This window comes from Thamnophis sirtalis, unplaced genomic scaffold, assembly GCF_051295495.1.
Source record: "Thamnophis sirtalis isolate CommonGarterSnake01/CBP01778 unplaced genomic scaffold, rThaSir2_p1.2 scaffold_11, whole genome shotgun sequence".
In the NCBI taxonomy this organism is placed as follows: Eukaryota; Metazoa; Chordata; class Lepidosauria; order Squamata; family Natricidae; genus Thamnophis; species Thamnophis sirtalis.
The window spans coordinates 68,369,922-68,385,578 of NW_028261391.1; the positions used below are offsets into that span (position 1 = coordinate 68,369,922).

Genomic DNA, 15,657 nt, shown 5'->3' on the forward strand with positions numbered 1-15,657 from the left:
CTAATTAACGTGCCACATCTATGACACATGGGCACTAATTACTTTTCTCTACAGGTCCTGGTTTTAAATATCGGGGCGCCGCAACAGACCTGCGTTCGAGTAAACATGACATTCTGTCTAAAAGTAGCGGAACGATCCTTTTGATCTTGGGATTTCGAACAGGAGGTTTCCTAATTATTATTTTTCTTAAGCCAAGTTTCAAAAGTAAAACTGATTTCGGAGCAAAAATCCCTGCATTTCTGGATTTATTTATTTTTTTAAAAAAATATGTAATCTAGCCTCTCTCTCTCTTCTTTTTTTTGGGGTAAATATCATAACTGTACAGGTTTCCATTAATCAGCTAGCTCTCTTGAGTAATATCACAGCATTTGTCACCTATCTCTGGATTCACAATATTGAGGCACTCAAACAGGCCTAATCTTGCCTCATGAAGACTCCTTTGTTCTGCCTGCTAAAATGTCTTGTAATTGTGCTTAGAATGTCCAGATGGCTGGCTGATACTCCAGCTGATAGGATTATACCTTTTTACCTCTCCTAGGGCCATCTGTTCCCTTTAACTTGCTAAAACCCTGCAGCCTGGATTCACTTGTCGTTATTGCATAAACCTAACAGCATTACAGGCATTTGGCATGCAAATCACTTCTCTGCTGCTGGCCTGGTGCTGGGATAGGACTTGCTTAAGGTTTAAACACTGTTGGAGTAATTTATGAAAAGGAGAAAAAAAAAAGTGATGGGGGGGAATTAAAAATTAGTTCTACTCTGTGATGCTTGGAGGTATAACAATTGCCGTTCCTTCGATTGAATTCAACTACTGTAAATAATTTGCCATGCTTTTTGTGAGCTCAAAGGATTCAATGGCAAGCTTCCATAGGAGCAGCAGGGGGAATTGGTTTGCTTGGAAATGTGTGCGAGTGTATATACTGCGGGTGTATATATTAGATGATTGGATAATGAGGTGTTAGCAAGGAGAGGCTACTACAGCTAAATATCTGTGGTTTATGCTCAATATTTTTTTTTCCCCATTCAAGAACATGGGTGCTAATTCAGTGAAATATGCTGCAGGAAAAAAGAGTAGAGAAGGAACATAAAATAATTCGTGACGTATTGTTGTATTTCAAATTGATTAGTGATTTTTCTGGACCCCGCTCAGGCTCTAGCAGAATTGGGAAAAACATTTTGATTAAAGTATGTCGTTGGGTTTTCTATGTAGAGGTTGGGAAAATATTATAACAATTCCTTGCAACTTTATTCCAAGATATTCTTATTTGGATGGATTCAGATTTAATCAGAATATATTCTGAAGAATTCATTATTAATTCGGAATGGAGCCGGTGGGTCTCCAGTTATGACAAGTTTTCGGAAATGTAAAAATCTGGTGGCATATTGTAGTTCTTTGATGGCAGTTTTAAGGTTATTTTTTTTCCCCAGTTTTACCACAATAGTGATAATTAATTAAAAAAATGTCTTGGACATGAGAACAATCTGGGTGCTTTATTGTTTAAAATAAATGGATGAGAGGGTTCCCCCCCCCCTTTACACATAGTTTTTCCAATACACAGTTTTCTTCAATACGGAGATTGTGCTTATTATGCTAACTACGTGAGTTTTTTTACTAATATGTAAAAAAACTTGTTTTTATACTACATACAAAAGGAAACAACCATGTTTTGCTTAAGATCATACTAGTACTTTAGCAGAGATTGATCTGGATATAAATGATAACCTATTACTCTACAGAACTAAGCTCATAACGATGGTAGTTTTTGTCTTTCCATCACCTCCAATTTCTCTCTCTCTCTTTCTCTCTCTCTTTCTCCCTCTCTTTCTCTCTCTTTCTCTCTCTCTTCCTCTCTCTCTCTTTCCCTCTCTCTCTCTTCCTCTCTCTTTCTCTCTTTGTATTTCTCTCTCTTTTTTTCTCTCTCTCTCTTCCTCTCTCTCTCTCTCTCTTTCTCTTTCTCTCTCTCTTTCTCTCTCGGGAAGAAAAGGAATAAGACAGAGAATTCAGCCTTCTTAATTGTAAGCCTCATTAGTGATGGTTGCCAGGCAAATACACACCTATGAAAGAGGTAAACAATACGTCATAGATCATAATGACTCTTGTGCTTGGGGCAACCTTTAATTATTATATTTTTTGTTCTCTTTTACCTTAGCTATTAGAGGAGAAAAACATTTTTCTTCTGCAAAGAACATTAATATTCCGATGCCTAAATTATATTTTAATTAGTTCACCATTGCATGTAATCACCACTCCTTTATGTTTTCAGTAAATCTGATTCACTATTTGTAGATTGTTGAGTTTTATGTCATTACTAGAATTAATGTAAAGGCTGGTAAACTGTACGGTAGAGTATACTTGTCCAGCTTCAGTAGCGGCATGACAATGTATATGAAGCGAAGCGTTGATTCTTGGTATAAGTTCAACCAACCACAAACAGATTGTCTGTCAGATCCATGTAATCCAGTATCATGTTTATGATCATGGCTAGCTACATTCCTAAAGGCATAAAATGGGCATAATATGGGCATGAGGACGCAAGTCCTATCTGCTTTGGTTCACATTGTTCAGAATCAGAAAAAAGTCTCTCCCTCCCTGTGTGTGTGTGTGTGTGTGTGTGTGTGTGTGTGTGTGTAATGTATCTTGGGGGTCATATATATTAGAGATCATATGACAATAAGTTCCTATTGATAGTTTTATTTTTCGTCAATTTGTTGAGCACCTTTTGAAAGTCAGAGGTTAATGTGCATCACTCCTACAATCTCCTACAATCAAAATCCATAATTTAATTATAAACAGTGTCAAGAAGCAACACGTGAAGAAATAATTTGTATTTATTTATAAGCACGGCTTCGGAATTACTGAAAGAATTAAACTTTTGAGTTTATCCTGATTTGGGGGAATGCAAGAAGCCATTCTTCAACGTTGGTGAATGTAGTGTAAGTACAAGAATAGAATACAGAATCATTACACCCACATCATAACCTTTGCAATTCATTGACTCTCAGTTTTAATTTTTCTTTTAAGATAGTATGGAAGAGTGAACTCTTGTTCTGTCCCCAGTAGCAAGGGCATATAGCTGAATTCAACCTACTGATGTCTATGGAGATTCTTAGTCATCCAGATCTTGGGGTCCCAAAGATGCTTTTGTAAGAGGTAACTTGACTTTCTGGTTTTGCTTGGAAGACATTTCACTTTTCATCCATTCCCCACCATCCAGTCAGAGCTGAAGAAGCTTCTTGGATGAGAAGCGAAACGTCTTCAAAGAAAAAACAGAAAGTCCAGTTGCCTCTTGAAAAAAGCACCTTCTGGGTCAACCTGCTGATGTATAAGTCTTAAGGTAGATAAAATAATTATTTGCAGGAGATCTTAATTTCTTGCCCAAGTAGCTTTTAACTCAACATTAGATCAACTAATTAGGCATCATGTTCTCCATTAATGGTACTTTTGCATTTCTATTTCAATGTTAACAAAATATTGGTTGTGATTCCTGTACCCTGAAATTGTTCTTTTTTTTAGAAGATTCACGTGCCCCACCTTTCTTATTGTTCTGAAAAGCTATAAATGTAACTTTTATTTTTCAAGCAGTTGTTATTTTGGTAGTTTAAGGATTAGCATTGTGTCTTCTAACTTTTATTGTATTATTTGTTCTGCTGTGGGAGATCATATATGTGGCAAAAGTGCCACATTTATTCTGTGTTTATTTATACCGTTTATTAACTCTTTTTACCTGAAAACAAAGCAGAATTTAATATAATGTTTTCAACTCCCAAAGGAAGATTAGGCAGGGGAAAAAAACCCTCTGATCTGTATTATCTAAACACCATTACTACATTGTCACTGACAACTTTTCTATTTTAAATATAAATTATTTGGGGAAAATGTGATCTCTTTTTCAGTAAAATGTAACATGTATTGCTTTATACTATTAGAACTATATCCATTATTACTCTACAGATTTGTCAGGTATCAGTGGTTCTTTCAATAAAAGTAACTGGGATTGAATTTGGCCTTAAATAAATCCTAGATAAATATTAGATGTTAGATGCTTGAATATGCAACCTCCAGTGGTTGACAATGTTTCATTTTAGAGAATTGAAATTACTTTTCTCTAACAATTTTAGGGGGGAAAAAAGAGTGAGGAGACATACTGCCTTAATATGCTGCATTAAGGCCCAGTCCCATGAGTTGAGCAAACTCATAGTAAATTCTTTACAAAAACTACCATTGACTCTGGTTCCTATGCAAACTTACATGCATAATGTATATTTTTCCCAATGATTTCAAAAAAAGCCAAAGCAGAAGAAAATCGTAGTGAAACAGAAAAAAAAAGCTCTTAGCAAATAAATAGAAAAGGATAGAAAACATTGCAGATGTTATATGTTATAAGAAATTTAAGTCGAAAGCAAATAAGGAAGGAACAACCTCCTTTTTAAAGTGGAGTCGGGAAAAAGCTAATGCATTTTAATGGGATGAATCCGGAGGACAAAGAAACCATGGAAAATAAATAAATATGGTTGTGTGCGGGGGGAAAAAAATGGTGCAAAGAAAACATTGCAAATTAAAAAGCCATGTAAATGTGTGCCTACCATTTTCCAGATAAGAAGGGGCCGTACCTTCTGAGGGGTCGAGGCGGCGAGCCCGCCTTCCGTGTTTGGAGTTGTTATGTACAAACATGTTGTCTGAGACAGCCAGAACATGGCCATCCACATTGACTGTTGTTGATACAACAACCTAGGAGGAAAAGAAAAGAAAGACATTTCTTTTTTTGAAGCATACAGACTCTGAAAAAGGGGTGCACCTATTGCAATAAACATCATGCTGAAAAAATGTATAATGTAGCATGCTATTTTTACGAACACGGTGTTATTCATAGATGCAATTCACTCTCTCGTTTTTTGGCTATCGCTGGAGGTTTCCCTACACACAACTCCCCTCCCTTCTCCAACACCCTCCACACTAATTAGAGTTTAATCTCCTATTATGCTAACAAATGAATTCAATTCTAGGAAAATATTCTTCTAGTCATTTGTTTCAGAAACACCCCTCTAACCACTCATTTTAAAAGCTACTGTTTTGATTGATCTGTTGATATATTGATTGGATAGTTTATCTAATTAAAATTTGTACACTTGAGACTGTCTTCAAATGAAGAATTGTGAGCACTCCAAGTCAAAGGGGAAAATACTTCATAAATCAGTGGCTATGTGTTACTTTCTGCTGTTCTCTTCAGAAATGATGTTTAGGTCATTTTTGCTATCGTATTTACAAAACAATCTTATAAATAGGTGTTATGGGACAAGGAATTTCCAAAAATAGGAAAAAAAAATCCTCATTTAAAGATTGAAAAGGAAAAAAGGAAATGTCTCTCCCTCCGACTGTAATAAACGTTACTATTACTGGGCCTGGTATAATTTGTCACATAATACAGAAATATTTTGGGATACACGATGCCTTTGTTTTTATAGATGCGGCCTTTTAGCTTCTTCATGCAACTCACACGGAACAATTGGTTTTTGCGCTTTCTAGAATTTGAAAAAAAGAAATCCAGAACAGATATGAACACCTTCCTTGAGATGATATGCTTGTTGCTATTCTAGTGATGTTTATATCCCTTCATCTTTTTTTTTTTTTAAGAATATGTTTTCTTTCTGCATGCAGTCGAGAAATATTCTTTCTAGCTATATACAATTAATTCACATCAGGTGAGGTCTAGGAAACCACTGGATCTTTCAAATCCAAATATTTTCTCACTTGTTCCCCCATTTGATTATCAGAATCAGATTTCATGCAAATTCTAAATTTCTATTTTTCGTCCTTCTGAGGGAAAAAAAAAGATCGCAATATGCTATGAAAAGACCTAGGAGGAGATTAAGCTATGTTGGATTTGCACATCTTGACAGAACAATTCACAATTCACCAAGCAGAATAGATCACTAAAAGGGAGAAGTGATCAATCGCTTTCCAAACAACTTTCAGAGGTTCTTTGCAGATGACAGTAAGCTGTTTTGGAACAGCCAACACCCCAGAAAACAAGCTCAGGATCCAAAAAGATCATGACAGACTTGAACAATGGGTCCTATCCAACAAAATGAAATTTAATGTGGAGAAAAGCCAAAGGTACAAGTAGAGATTAAGCGAAATCTGACTCAAAAACACTAACTGTGAAAGGGACCTTAGAGTCCTTGTGGATGTTCAGTGAATCAGCAGTGTGTGGCAGCCGTTAAAAAAGATAACACAATCCTTGGTTCTACAAACAGAGGCACAGAATCAAAATCATGTGGAGTATTAATACCACTTTATAAAGCCTTAGTAAGGCCACGCCTGGAGTACTGCAACCAGTTTTGGTCACCACATTACAAAAAAAGATATTGAGTGCAGACAAGAGCAACTAAGATGATCAAGGGAATAACAGTTGCAGGTATTGAGTATGGCCAGGATTAAAGAAGGTTTAGGGGTGACATGATAGCAGTATTCCAATATTTGGGGGAATGGTTGGAAACCATGGTTGGAAACTAGTCAAGGAGAGAAATCACCTGGAATTAAAGAGAAACTTCCTAACAGTGAGGACAATTAACCAGTGGAACCGATTGGTTTCCGAAGTTGTAGGTGCTTCATCACTGGAGATTTTTAAGAAAAGACTGGACCTGTCTCAAATGGTATAGGATTTCCTCCTTCATCAGGGGATTGGATTGGAAGACCTCCAACGTCCCTTCCAGCTCTATTCTGATTGATTGATTGATTGAATGCATTCTTAATGTCTGATAACTAACGTTTTCTGCAACTGAAAACAGCATATGAATATAAGTATCAGAAATACAGGGATGTGCAGTCAGGGGAGGCAGAGCCTCACCACTGTCAGCATGAAAAGAAAAAAAATCTAAAAGGAAAAAGGCAAGAGCTGAGGTCAGGCTGAGCTAGTTGCTGCCAGAGTCACCGTGGATGACTCTGCTTAGTGCTTAACTGTTTAAAAAAGCCTCTAAAAAGCGCCCTCTACAGGAGGAGGCGGGAGAACCACGTGCCTCATCTAGTCTGGCGTTTTATGATCACTCGAGCAGAGTTAAGCAAGGGTTAAAAGCCTAAAAATTCCTGACGTAGGTGAGGCACCTCATTCTCCTGCCTCCTCCTTTAGAGGGCGCTTTTTTAGAAGCTTTTTTAAACAGTTAAGCAGAGTCATCCACACGGTGACTCTGGCAGCAACTAGCTCAGCCTGACCTCAGCTCTTGCCTTTTTCCTTTTACATTTTTTTTCTTTTCATGATGACAAGCAAGAGCAGAGTTGAAATCCTCTCTGAAACAGCTGGAAAAGGTACGTGTGGGTCAGAGGGAGGGGGAGGAATTCAAACTTCATCCTCAAGTGTAGATCCCTCCCCAGGTGTAGTTTGATTAAACTTACAGAATTATATCAAAAACTGAGACAGAAACTCCAGTAACAGCAAATTCTCTAAGTTTAATTTGTAGATTTATAAGCACATATAGGATCCTTACAACAAATACAAATACTTTAAGTATTGGACTAGGACCAAAAAAAACCCAGATGCACCTTCAACCATGGATAAAGAGATGAAATGAACGGAACCACAAACTTTTTCTCCATCCAAATACCTTACATCAGGGATCCCCAACCCCAGTCTGCAGCTGGTACTGGTCCATGGCCAGTAGGGAACTGGCCCACACAAGCAGCAGGAGTGTGCACGAAACCTCACTTGCACATACACAGGATCTAGGGTGCATGCGCGAAACTATCCCTCCCCTACTGCCACCTTACAGGATTGAGTCTGTATTGCCTTGAAATCCTAGAGATAAGGTAGGCTAAGAGCTGAGGTGGCACAGTGGTTAGGGTGCAGTACTCCAGGCCACTTCAGCTGACTGTTATCTGCAGTTCAGTGGTTCAAATCTCACCGGCTCAAGGTTGACTCAGCCTTCCATCCTTCCGAGGTGGGTGAAATGAGGACCCAGACTGTGGGGGCGATATGCTGACTCTGTAAACCGCTTAGAGAGGGCTGAAAGCCCTATGAAGCAGTATACAAGTCTAACTGCTATTGCTATTGCTATATTAATCTAACATATAAATAAATAAAAACTGTTTCCCCAGTCTTATACCCTCATTTCCCTAAATGGTTTCCCCCACCCCTAATGGACCACTTCTTATTGGGGAAGGTTGGGGAAGGTTCTATGCATGTTGACAAAATCACACGTTTCTTGAAAAAAAAAATAAAGAAAGAAAGGAAGAACTTACAATGGTATCACAGATAAATTAATGCAATATATATGCTCTGCCTTTGGAAACCAGTGAGTACAAGGCATCAGATGTAAATTCTTTTGTATTTTCAATGTTTTGATCACCTTTGATCCTGTTTTTTTTCCACATGCTCTAATTAGCTATCAGCTATTATAGCACCTTCTCCCGTATATTCGGCCTCCTCTGAGGCAGCCATCTGGGTCCCTCCAGAGAAAAAGCCTCAGGGTGTTTCTCTAGAAGTCTGTGATTCTGCAGCCTGCACTGTTTTCTCAGGGAAAAAAAAGGCAAAACAACTCGCCACCCAAAAACACCACACATGCCCAGACTATATTGTCTGTCTAGGTTATCCGTTTTAAAGGACTCCCACTGTTAACTATTTACAACATTTTACATTCCCTCCCTACTTAGTAGGCTAGTGGGTTTTAGCTGCTGTTGAGTTATAAGGTGACTCCATTCCACATAAAGTGTTTTTAAGGACTGAACTGTCGGAACAATTGTCCACAGAATAAAACATATTAATGTAAAAGTAAAGCTTCCCTTTGCACATATGTGCTGGTCATTCCCAACTCTAGGGGGCGGCGCTCATCTCCGTTTCAATGCCGAAGACGCACGGAACGCTGTTGCCTTCCCACCAAAGGTGGTCCCTATTTCTCTACTTGCATTTTTTACATGCTTTCGAGCTGCTAGGTTGGCAGAAGCTGGGACAAGTAATGGGAGCTCACTCGGTTACGCGGCACCAAGGATTCGAACCGCTGAACTGCCGACCTCTCTGCGTCTTAGCACTGAGCTACTGCGTCTCTCTAAACATATTATGTACAGTTCAAAGCCAAGTTTTTGCCTCATTTTTTTCCTAATTGATAGACCCAAAATGTAATTTTTTAAAGGATAAAGTCTTTAAAATAGACACAGCAAATATGTCTCTGAGTAATGTTATTGGGGTGTGGAGTGAGGAATGGTGTTGTTCATAAAAGTACATTTTCATTCTCTTTAGTTTTATTTGTTTTTGCAGTGCGTCTAATGAAAGTGCTGACACATATATTTTTAAAACATTTAATACCTGACATCCTGTTAAATCTACTTAAATGTTGTAAGAAGCTGGCTTATTATCTAAGGAAAACGAAGGAAGACTTTCCAGGAGTTCTGCTGCAGCTTCACGATTATTTATGACTGGTGAGACAAGTGAGTTTTTTCTACTAATTTAAATTCAGGTAATGCCAATTTCAAAGACTTCATTTGTCCTTTAAAATATATTTTTGGTAGGCCTACCAATTGGGGAAAAAAAAGGTAAAAGAAAAATCTCCAGTTAGAACTGTACTTAAGCCAAGGAGTTTTCACTTAATAACTAGTCACTGAATCACCATCCAAAGTTATGGCAGCCTTTACAATCTGTATTAGCATTTTCAACTATTGTAAAATTTGGCACTGTCCCTCCCTGTGGTCACATGATGATGATTTGCAACTTTTTCCCCATTTTTCATCAGGAAACAGCAAAAAACGCTCACTCCGTGTGATTAAGCTGTATTAGCTTAATCACTACGGGGTTCAATTAACTATCAGGATGGCTCACTTTATGACAGTTGTAAAAATGGTCATAAAATCAAATTAGGTAATGCGGTGACATGCTTATCAACTGCCCTGAATTATAATCAAAAAGAATAGTTATATCGAATGGGAAATTATGCATACCTGTCCTCTGCTATAGCCTTTAATAATGCTGTCGTTCTATTGTGGTATTTTTAACGTTTTTTATTAATTTCTCTCATTTATTGAAATTAATTATCTGTTAAGGCATAAACTGTTCTATAGTTGTTTGGATTTACCGAGGTAGATTTGGAAAACAATTTTACTTCTCTCATATAAATATTTTTTTTAAAAATTACTATATAAAAATTACAGTGATGAATCCATCTTTCAAGAAATTATATTTTTTCCCCTCAGAAATTATATTTTTTATCACAACTTTTTGTGAAAAATACAGTAATTCAATAGCATAGAGAAAGTTCTGAAGGTAGGAAAATTATTATCAGATATTTCTAAGTTATTACGAGTTTTTTGCAAGGAGTAGCATTTCTGCTTAGGTCTGTTCAGATCACCATAAGAGAAATAACTAAAATAGGTGTTAGAAGAACAAGATAGTTTTTGTTTCTTTCCTGAAGGAAAATTGAATGTATAACTTAAAATTAAATTAGTAAATAATTATGTGGAAATGACAAATCTTGGTTAAATTTACTGCCTTGAGTGTTCTTTCCAAAGTGAATATATTACCGAAATAAGATAATGGGCTTTCCCTCTGTAAAAAATCCTTACAAATCCTCTGTATGTAATTTTAATTCTTTTTTAAAACAGTACCTGGAATCTTCGCATATCTCGTGGGTTTCCTGCATTCTTCAAACAGTTTTGATTGCACTTGAGGAAAAACTTTAGAAAAAATCTACAAAAATACAAAATTAGAATTTGTTAGAAAAATTAGGCATTAAGAATAAACGTTTAAGCATGTAACATGTAACTACAAATTGCAAGTGATGGATAGCATTTTATTACTGTAAAGTAGTAATATATCAAAAATGAAGAGCTTTCTTATAACCATATATTATATATGATTATCCCTTATTTGAGCAAAGGATGGACTTCACCATCAAAAGGTGCAATTTGGTGCAGATCTGTTTAATAATAATATTGCAATCCTAATAATGTTTATTCAGATGCATACATGATTCAGGTTTCAGAATATCTCCAATTTTATGCCTCTGTATTCAAGAATAAGTTCCACATAATTCAGCAAGATTAATTTTATCTGAAATAAATTGTATTAGTATAGAAACAGAAACCCACATAGAATGAACGGCTGGAGTATTTTGAATTTGTGTCCTACAATTTTTTACACGCTTTAGTCAAGAAGAATTATAGGAGGGACGATATCCTGCATAGTATGAAATCTGCTTTCTGAAATATGTGGAAAAATGAATATAACTTCTTTCATTCAGAAGGGGTTTATCCCTACGAAGAAGTCTCCAAAATGTCAGCATTCAAAGTTCAAAAGTAAAACAAAGAAATGAACAAAACTTTTGATTTTGTAATCACTTTAGCAATTCCTGATGAAGAAGGCAAATTGGTGTTGTTTTTTTAATAACCCTGAATGCCAGCTAAATCCTAACAGGGTAAATCTATTGGCTGAATCAACAACAACATATAAACCAGGATCTCCTTAACTCAGAGGCCTCCATTCTTGAAGCCCAGTAGGTATGATTTTCGAGCCATTTTACTTTCCGTAAATTAGTTCCCTTTACCTCAGAAACATCATAAAGCACTGCTAATAGTGTGACCAACATATAGTATAAGCCGACTGAGGGGTAAGGAAGTATAAACTCCAGACTATAAACCTAAACATTTAAGGCTGTCCATATTTTTCTGGATAACATTTTCTGGCCAAAAGCTTTAGAGGAACTCTAAATGTTGCTGAAGTTAAGTCGTCTCTCTGGAACTATGCAAAGTCCTGCAACATTAGCATGATCCACCTACTTGCTATTTGAATTCTTTTAAATTAAAAGTAGGTTTGAGATGATTTCCATCCACCCATGGAAGATTTTCCTCCTTTACCACAATCTGAATAAAAACATTGTCTCTTCCTTCACTTGACCTTAAAAAAGAATCCAGTTATTTCCCCAACTTTCCTTCGTTTTGTGGTTATTACAAAAATTGTTCCCTGTAATTAGTAGAATTGTTTTAATTTTTTGAAAATAATCTGTAAATTTCACATTTTAGTGGTTTGTGTGTGTAGGAGAATTGTTTTGATGCTTGTGACATTAACCATCATACACAGTCTTTTTTGAAGTAGGGTATTCCACCCAGAGTCACACTGCATGCGTCACATAAATGCAATACATATATACATTTTCTAACATTTAGTCTTAAAATAAGCCAACCTCTCTTCTGTGTTTAAGGTAGGACACTTTGATCCACGCAAGATTTAATAAATGAGTGGAAGTTGTTTTTTCAAAACCAATATATGTTTCAGCTTCTAAGTATTTATTGCATCAAAATTTAACAATATAAGAAACAAATTGTGCTACTACAACACAACCACAGAAAATGCCTAATTCTCCATTAAGAAATGTAGACATTTTGATTTTCCTGGGATTCTCAACAATATACATCGCATTTAATTGTTTATGACTCTCCCACATTTCTCTGAATAAATTCATGAGTTGTATCACAACTGTCACATTCACAGTAGAGCTACTGAAGAAGATAAGTGGACAGCCACTGAAATGTGTTTGACATATCTATATTTATAAAATCTGAGCATCAAAATTTGATGCATTTGGACAATCCCTGGGGAGAAAGTCCTAACTCTTTTAATGGCCATAAACAAATGCTGTCATCTAATCCAAACCATGGTGAGGTTGACCAAGTAAGGCCCAATAGTCATTCCTAGAAAATGCTGGGGGGAAACCATAGAAACAAGAGTGGGACATTTTGAAAAGCAAGAGCCAGCAATTGAGGCATCAAGCTAGAAAGACAGAGGATTATGAGTTCTAGTCCCACCTTAAATGTGAAATCAACCAGGTGACCTTGGGACAGTTATTTTTTTTCAGCCCTAGGAAGAGGCAATGGCAAACCACTTCCAAAATCTTGCCCCCCAAAAATGGCAATCTTGTCCAGACAGTCGCTAGGAATCAATACAGATTTGAAGGTACCAGAAATGAATGGATTAATAAATGGATTAATGAATGAATCAGAAAGGCAATATATTTGCAAGATTGTCAGTCTTAATCTTTGCAATCTCAAGACATAGGTAGGGAAGAGTCATGTACCAGGCTCAGAGGATGATGATGATGATGATGATGATATAATGTTTTTCTCTGAAATTGAGTTTGTGGCCTGAAGAGTACCTGAAGAAATTTTAAGTGATGGGCATCAGTGAGTCCAACACCTGGCAGTAACACAGATGGCAAGTAAGTAAAAAGATCCGTATAGTGGTACCTAGGTACTCAACTGCTTTGAAACTCATCAGTTTTGTATTCGACACATTTTAATGCAACACTTAGATCATTAAGTACAGTTCTGTGTGGTTTTAAAGCAGTTTTCTAAAACTTGGCATATTACTTTTCAACTTAAAAAGTCAAACATCTCTTTGGACTATAATTGAGCATGAAGTACTCATTCCATCATTGAGTTATCACATTTTCCAAACTTTAAGCAAAAATGTGATAGGAAGAGAAGGAATCATACAACTCAACTGGGCCTTTTGTTCTCTCCTTCTTACTCAGTGACCAAGAAAGCAGTTTTTTGAATACATATAGCAATCCAGGCTTGGAAGGGAATTCCTTACCTTCTGAAATCATAATCAATATGAAAATGTCTATGAGGATTCATAACGATCCCTTTCACTTGATGAAAATATTCACAGGAAAAAATAAATCTTCCCTACCTCAGTTCGGCCCCACACCCTACCCTTTCTGCAAGTCTTTCTTTTTTTAAAAAGAGATTGAGAATATTTGGAGAGAGCATTTATTGGAGAAGAATAACTGCCCTTAGAAAAATCTATCAAATTGTAGGAAGATATATATTAGATTTTTACAACCCCTGGTAAGCCCCAATTATGGGAGGAAGCTAACTGCTTCCATCATCTGTCAATCGGCTCGTCACAAGAGTCCATCACGACAGAAACCCAATATTTTTACTGTTGCCTTTGTTATATTTGTGTTTTTTTATTTGTGCTGATAAATAAATAAAGGGAGACTAGTATAGATCTATTTCAAGCTATTTAGCTCTCAGCAGCTAGCCATACCCTTACTGGGATTTGAACCTGGGCTATATGGCATACTAGGCACACTAGGCAGAGATCTTAGCCATTAGGCCACAGGCTCTTATCCGTTATCAGCGAAGCCAGGGTGAAAGGTATCTATTAGATTTTTACAACCCCTGGTAAGCCCCAATTATGGGAGGAAGCTAACTGCTTCTCTTGTGACGAGCCGATTGACAGATGATGGAATATACATACACACACACACACTGTGGTTATTTCTCCCTTTGCTTGTTGTTTACTCAAAATGGGAAGGGTGCTTCTTTCTTTCCCCAATCTTTCTTTAAAGAAATCTTTTATTTGAAAATTAAGCAGTTTCTGTTCAAATGCAGAAAACTGTTGATCTATCTCCTTACCAAACGCAACATCTTTTTCTCGTCCTATCATTTGCTAATAGATTTCTAATAATAATAAGAATAATAGTAAAAAAAAATAAGTCCTTGAGAAGAACTTTAGCTAAAGAACTTGCAGTTTGCAACTGCACATTGCTCTGAACAGATCATCATAATTTATTCATTAATTACAATATGTTATTATGGGCTATCAAGTGGGTTTCAGTACTTAGTGATTAACTAGACAGATTTGCCATGTACCAATTTTCACAGAAATGGTAGAAATATGAAACTTATTATAGAAATTAGAAAAATATGCAGGACAGTGGATGTAATTTATGAAAGGCTGAGGTCAAAAACCTTTGGAAGAGGATAGATTATTAAGAGAAAAGGAGCTTCCTCTTATTTTAATTAATAATTTCCAAATCATTATTTTACACTTATCTTGAATAAGACCCTAAACATCTTACCATATTCTGAAAAGAGAATTGAGAATAGAATTAGGATGTTCAAGATGAAATGCCTTTTTTTTCCCATCCAAACTCTCTTGTAAACTTTAGGAAAGAAAATCAATTCCCATGTTCAATATTATATATTCATTTTCAAGAATAAGTAGTTGGGATTGGAACTTCAAGGACTCTGGGATCATCATAAAGGACAATCATGTAACTCTGGGATGCTGCCACCATTGTGGATACATTTAGCTTCCAAATGCCCAAACCTCAATCACGTGAGCGTGGGGACCTTGAAATGGTCATAAGTGTGAGGACCTGTCATGAGTCACTTTTTTTTTCAGTGCCACTGTAACTAATTAAATAAATTGCTCAAAAGTCAAAGATTACCTGAACCACGTGTAGATCTGTACCTCCTCTGTCACTAAAGGTTCACATTTTAAGAATTGTTTTACCGTAAGTATTTCCTTCGTAGTGGTATGTTTTATTCAATGCTACCTTCTCCATGTGAAAAATTAAACTTGTCCAACTACTATTCCTCTTGACAAACAGCTTAGTTTAAAATAATTGCAGCTAATCACATTCTGTCTAAATACTTTATGTAATGTGTAAAATAATCATATATTATAAATCTGAGAGAACGAAAGCAAGATAAACATTCAACCTATTAATAATGACTTTGATTTGGGACCAGTCAAATAGATGAATTGAACTAAAGACAAAAATGACCAAAGGTATCATTTATATTGCATCTATAAAATATTCCATGTACTTTTTCTCCATCATCTATATAATCCTTACACCAGCAGAAAATGCTGCAAATAAGAACAA

The 15,657-nt window shown here is 36.3% G+C and overlaps 1 protein-coding gene across 1 annotated transcript in view; it reads right to left on the bottom strand.

The window, feature by feature from the left end:
• EBF3 (EBF transcription factor 3) overlaps positions 1-15,657 on the bottom strand; it is a 218,923-nt gene that overhangs the window by 64,572 nt on the left and 138,694 nt on the right. The window contains exons 7-8 of the mRNA XM_087725987.1: positions 10,586-10,667; positions 4,612-4,729 (exon numbers count right to left, since the gene is read on the bottom strand). Of these exons, the coding sequence (XP_087582113.1) occupies positions 4,612-4,729; positions 10,586-10,667 (200 nt within the window). The remainder of the gene's footprint in view (positions 1-4,611; positions 4,730-10,585; positions 10,668-15,657) is intronic.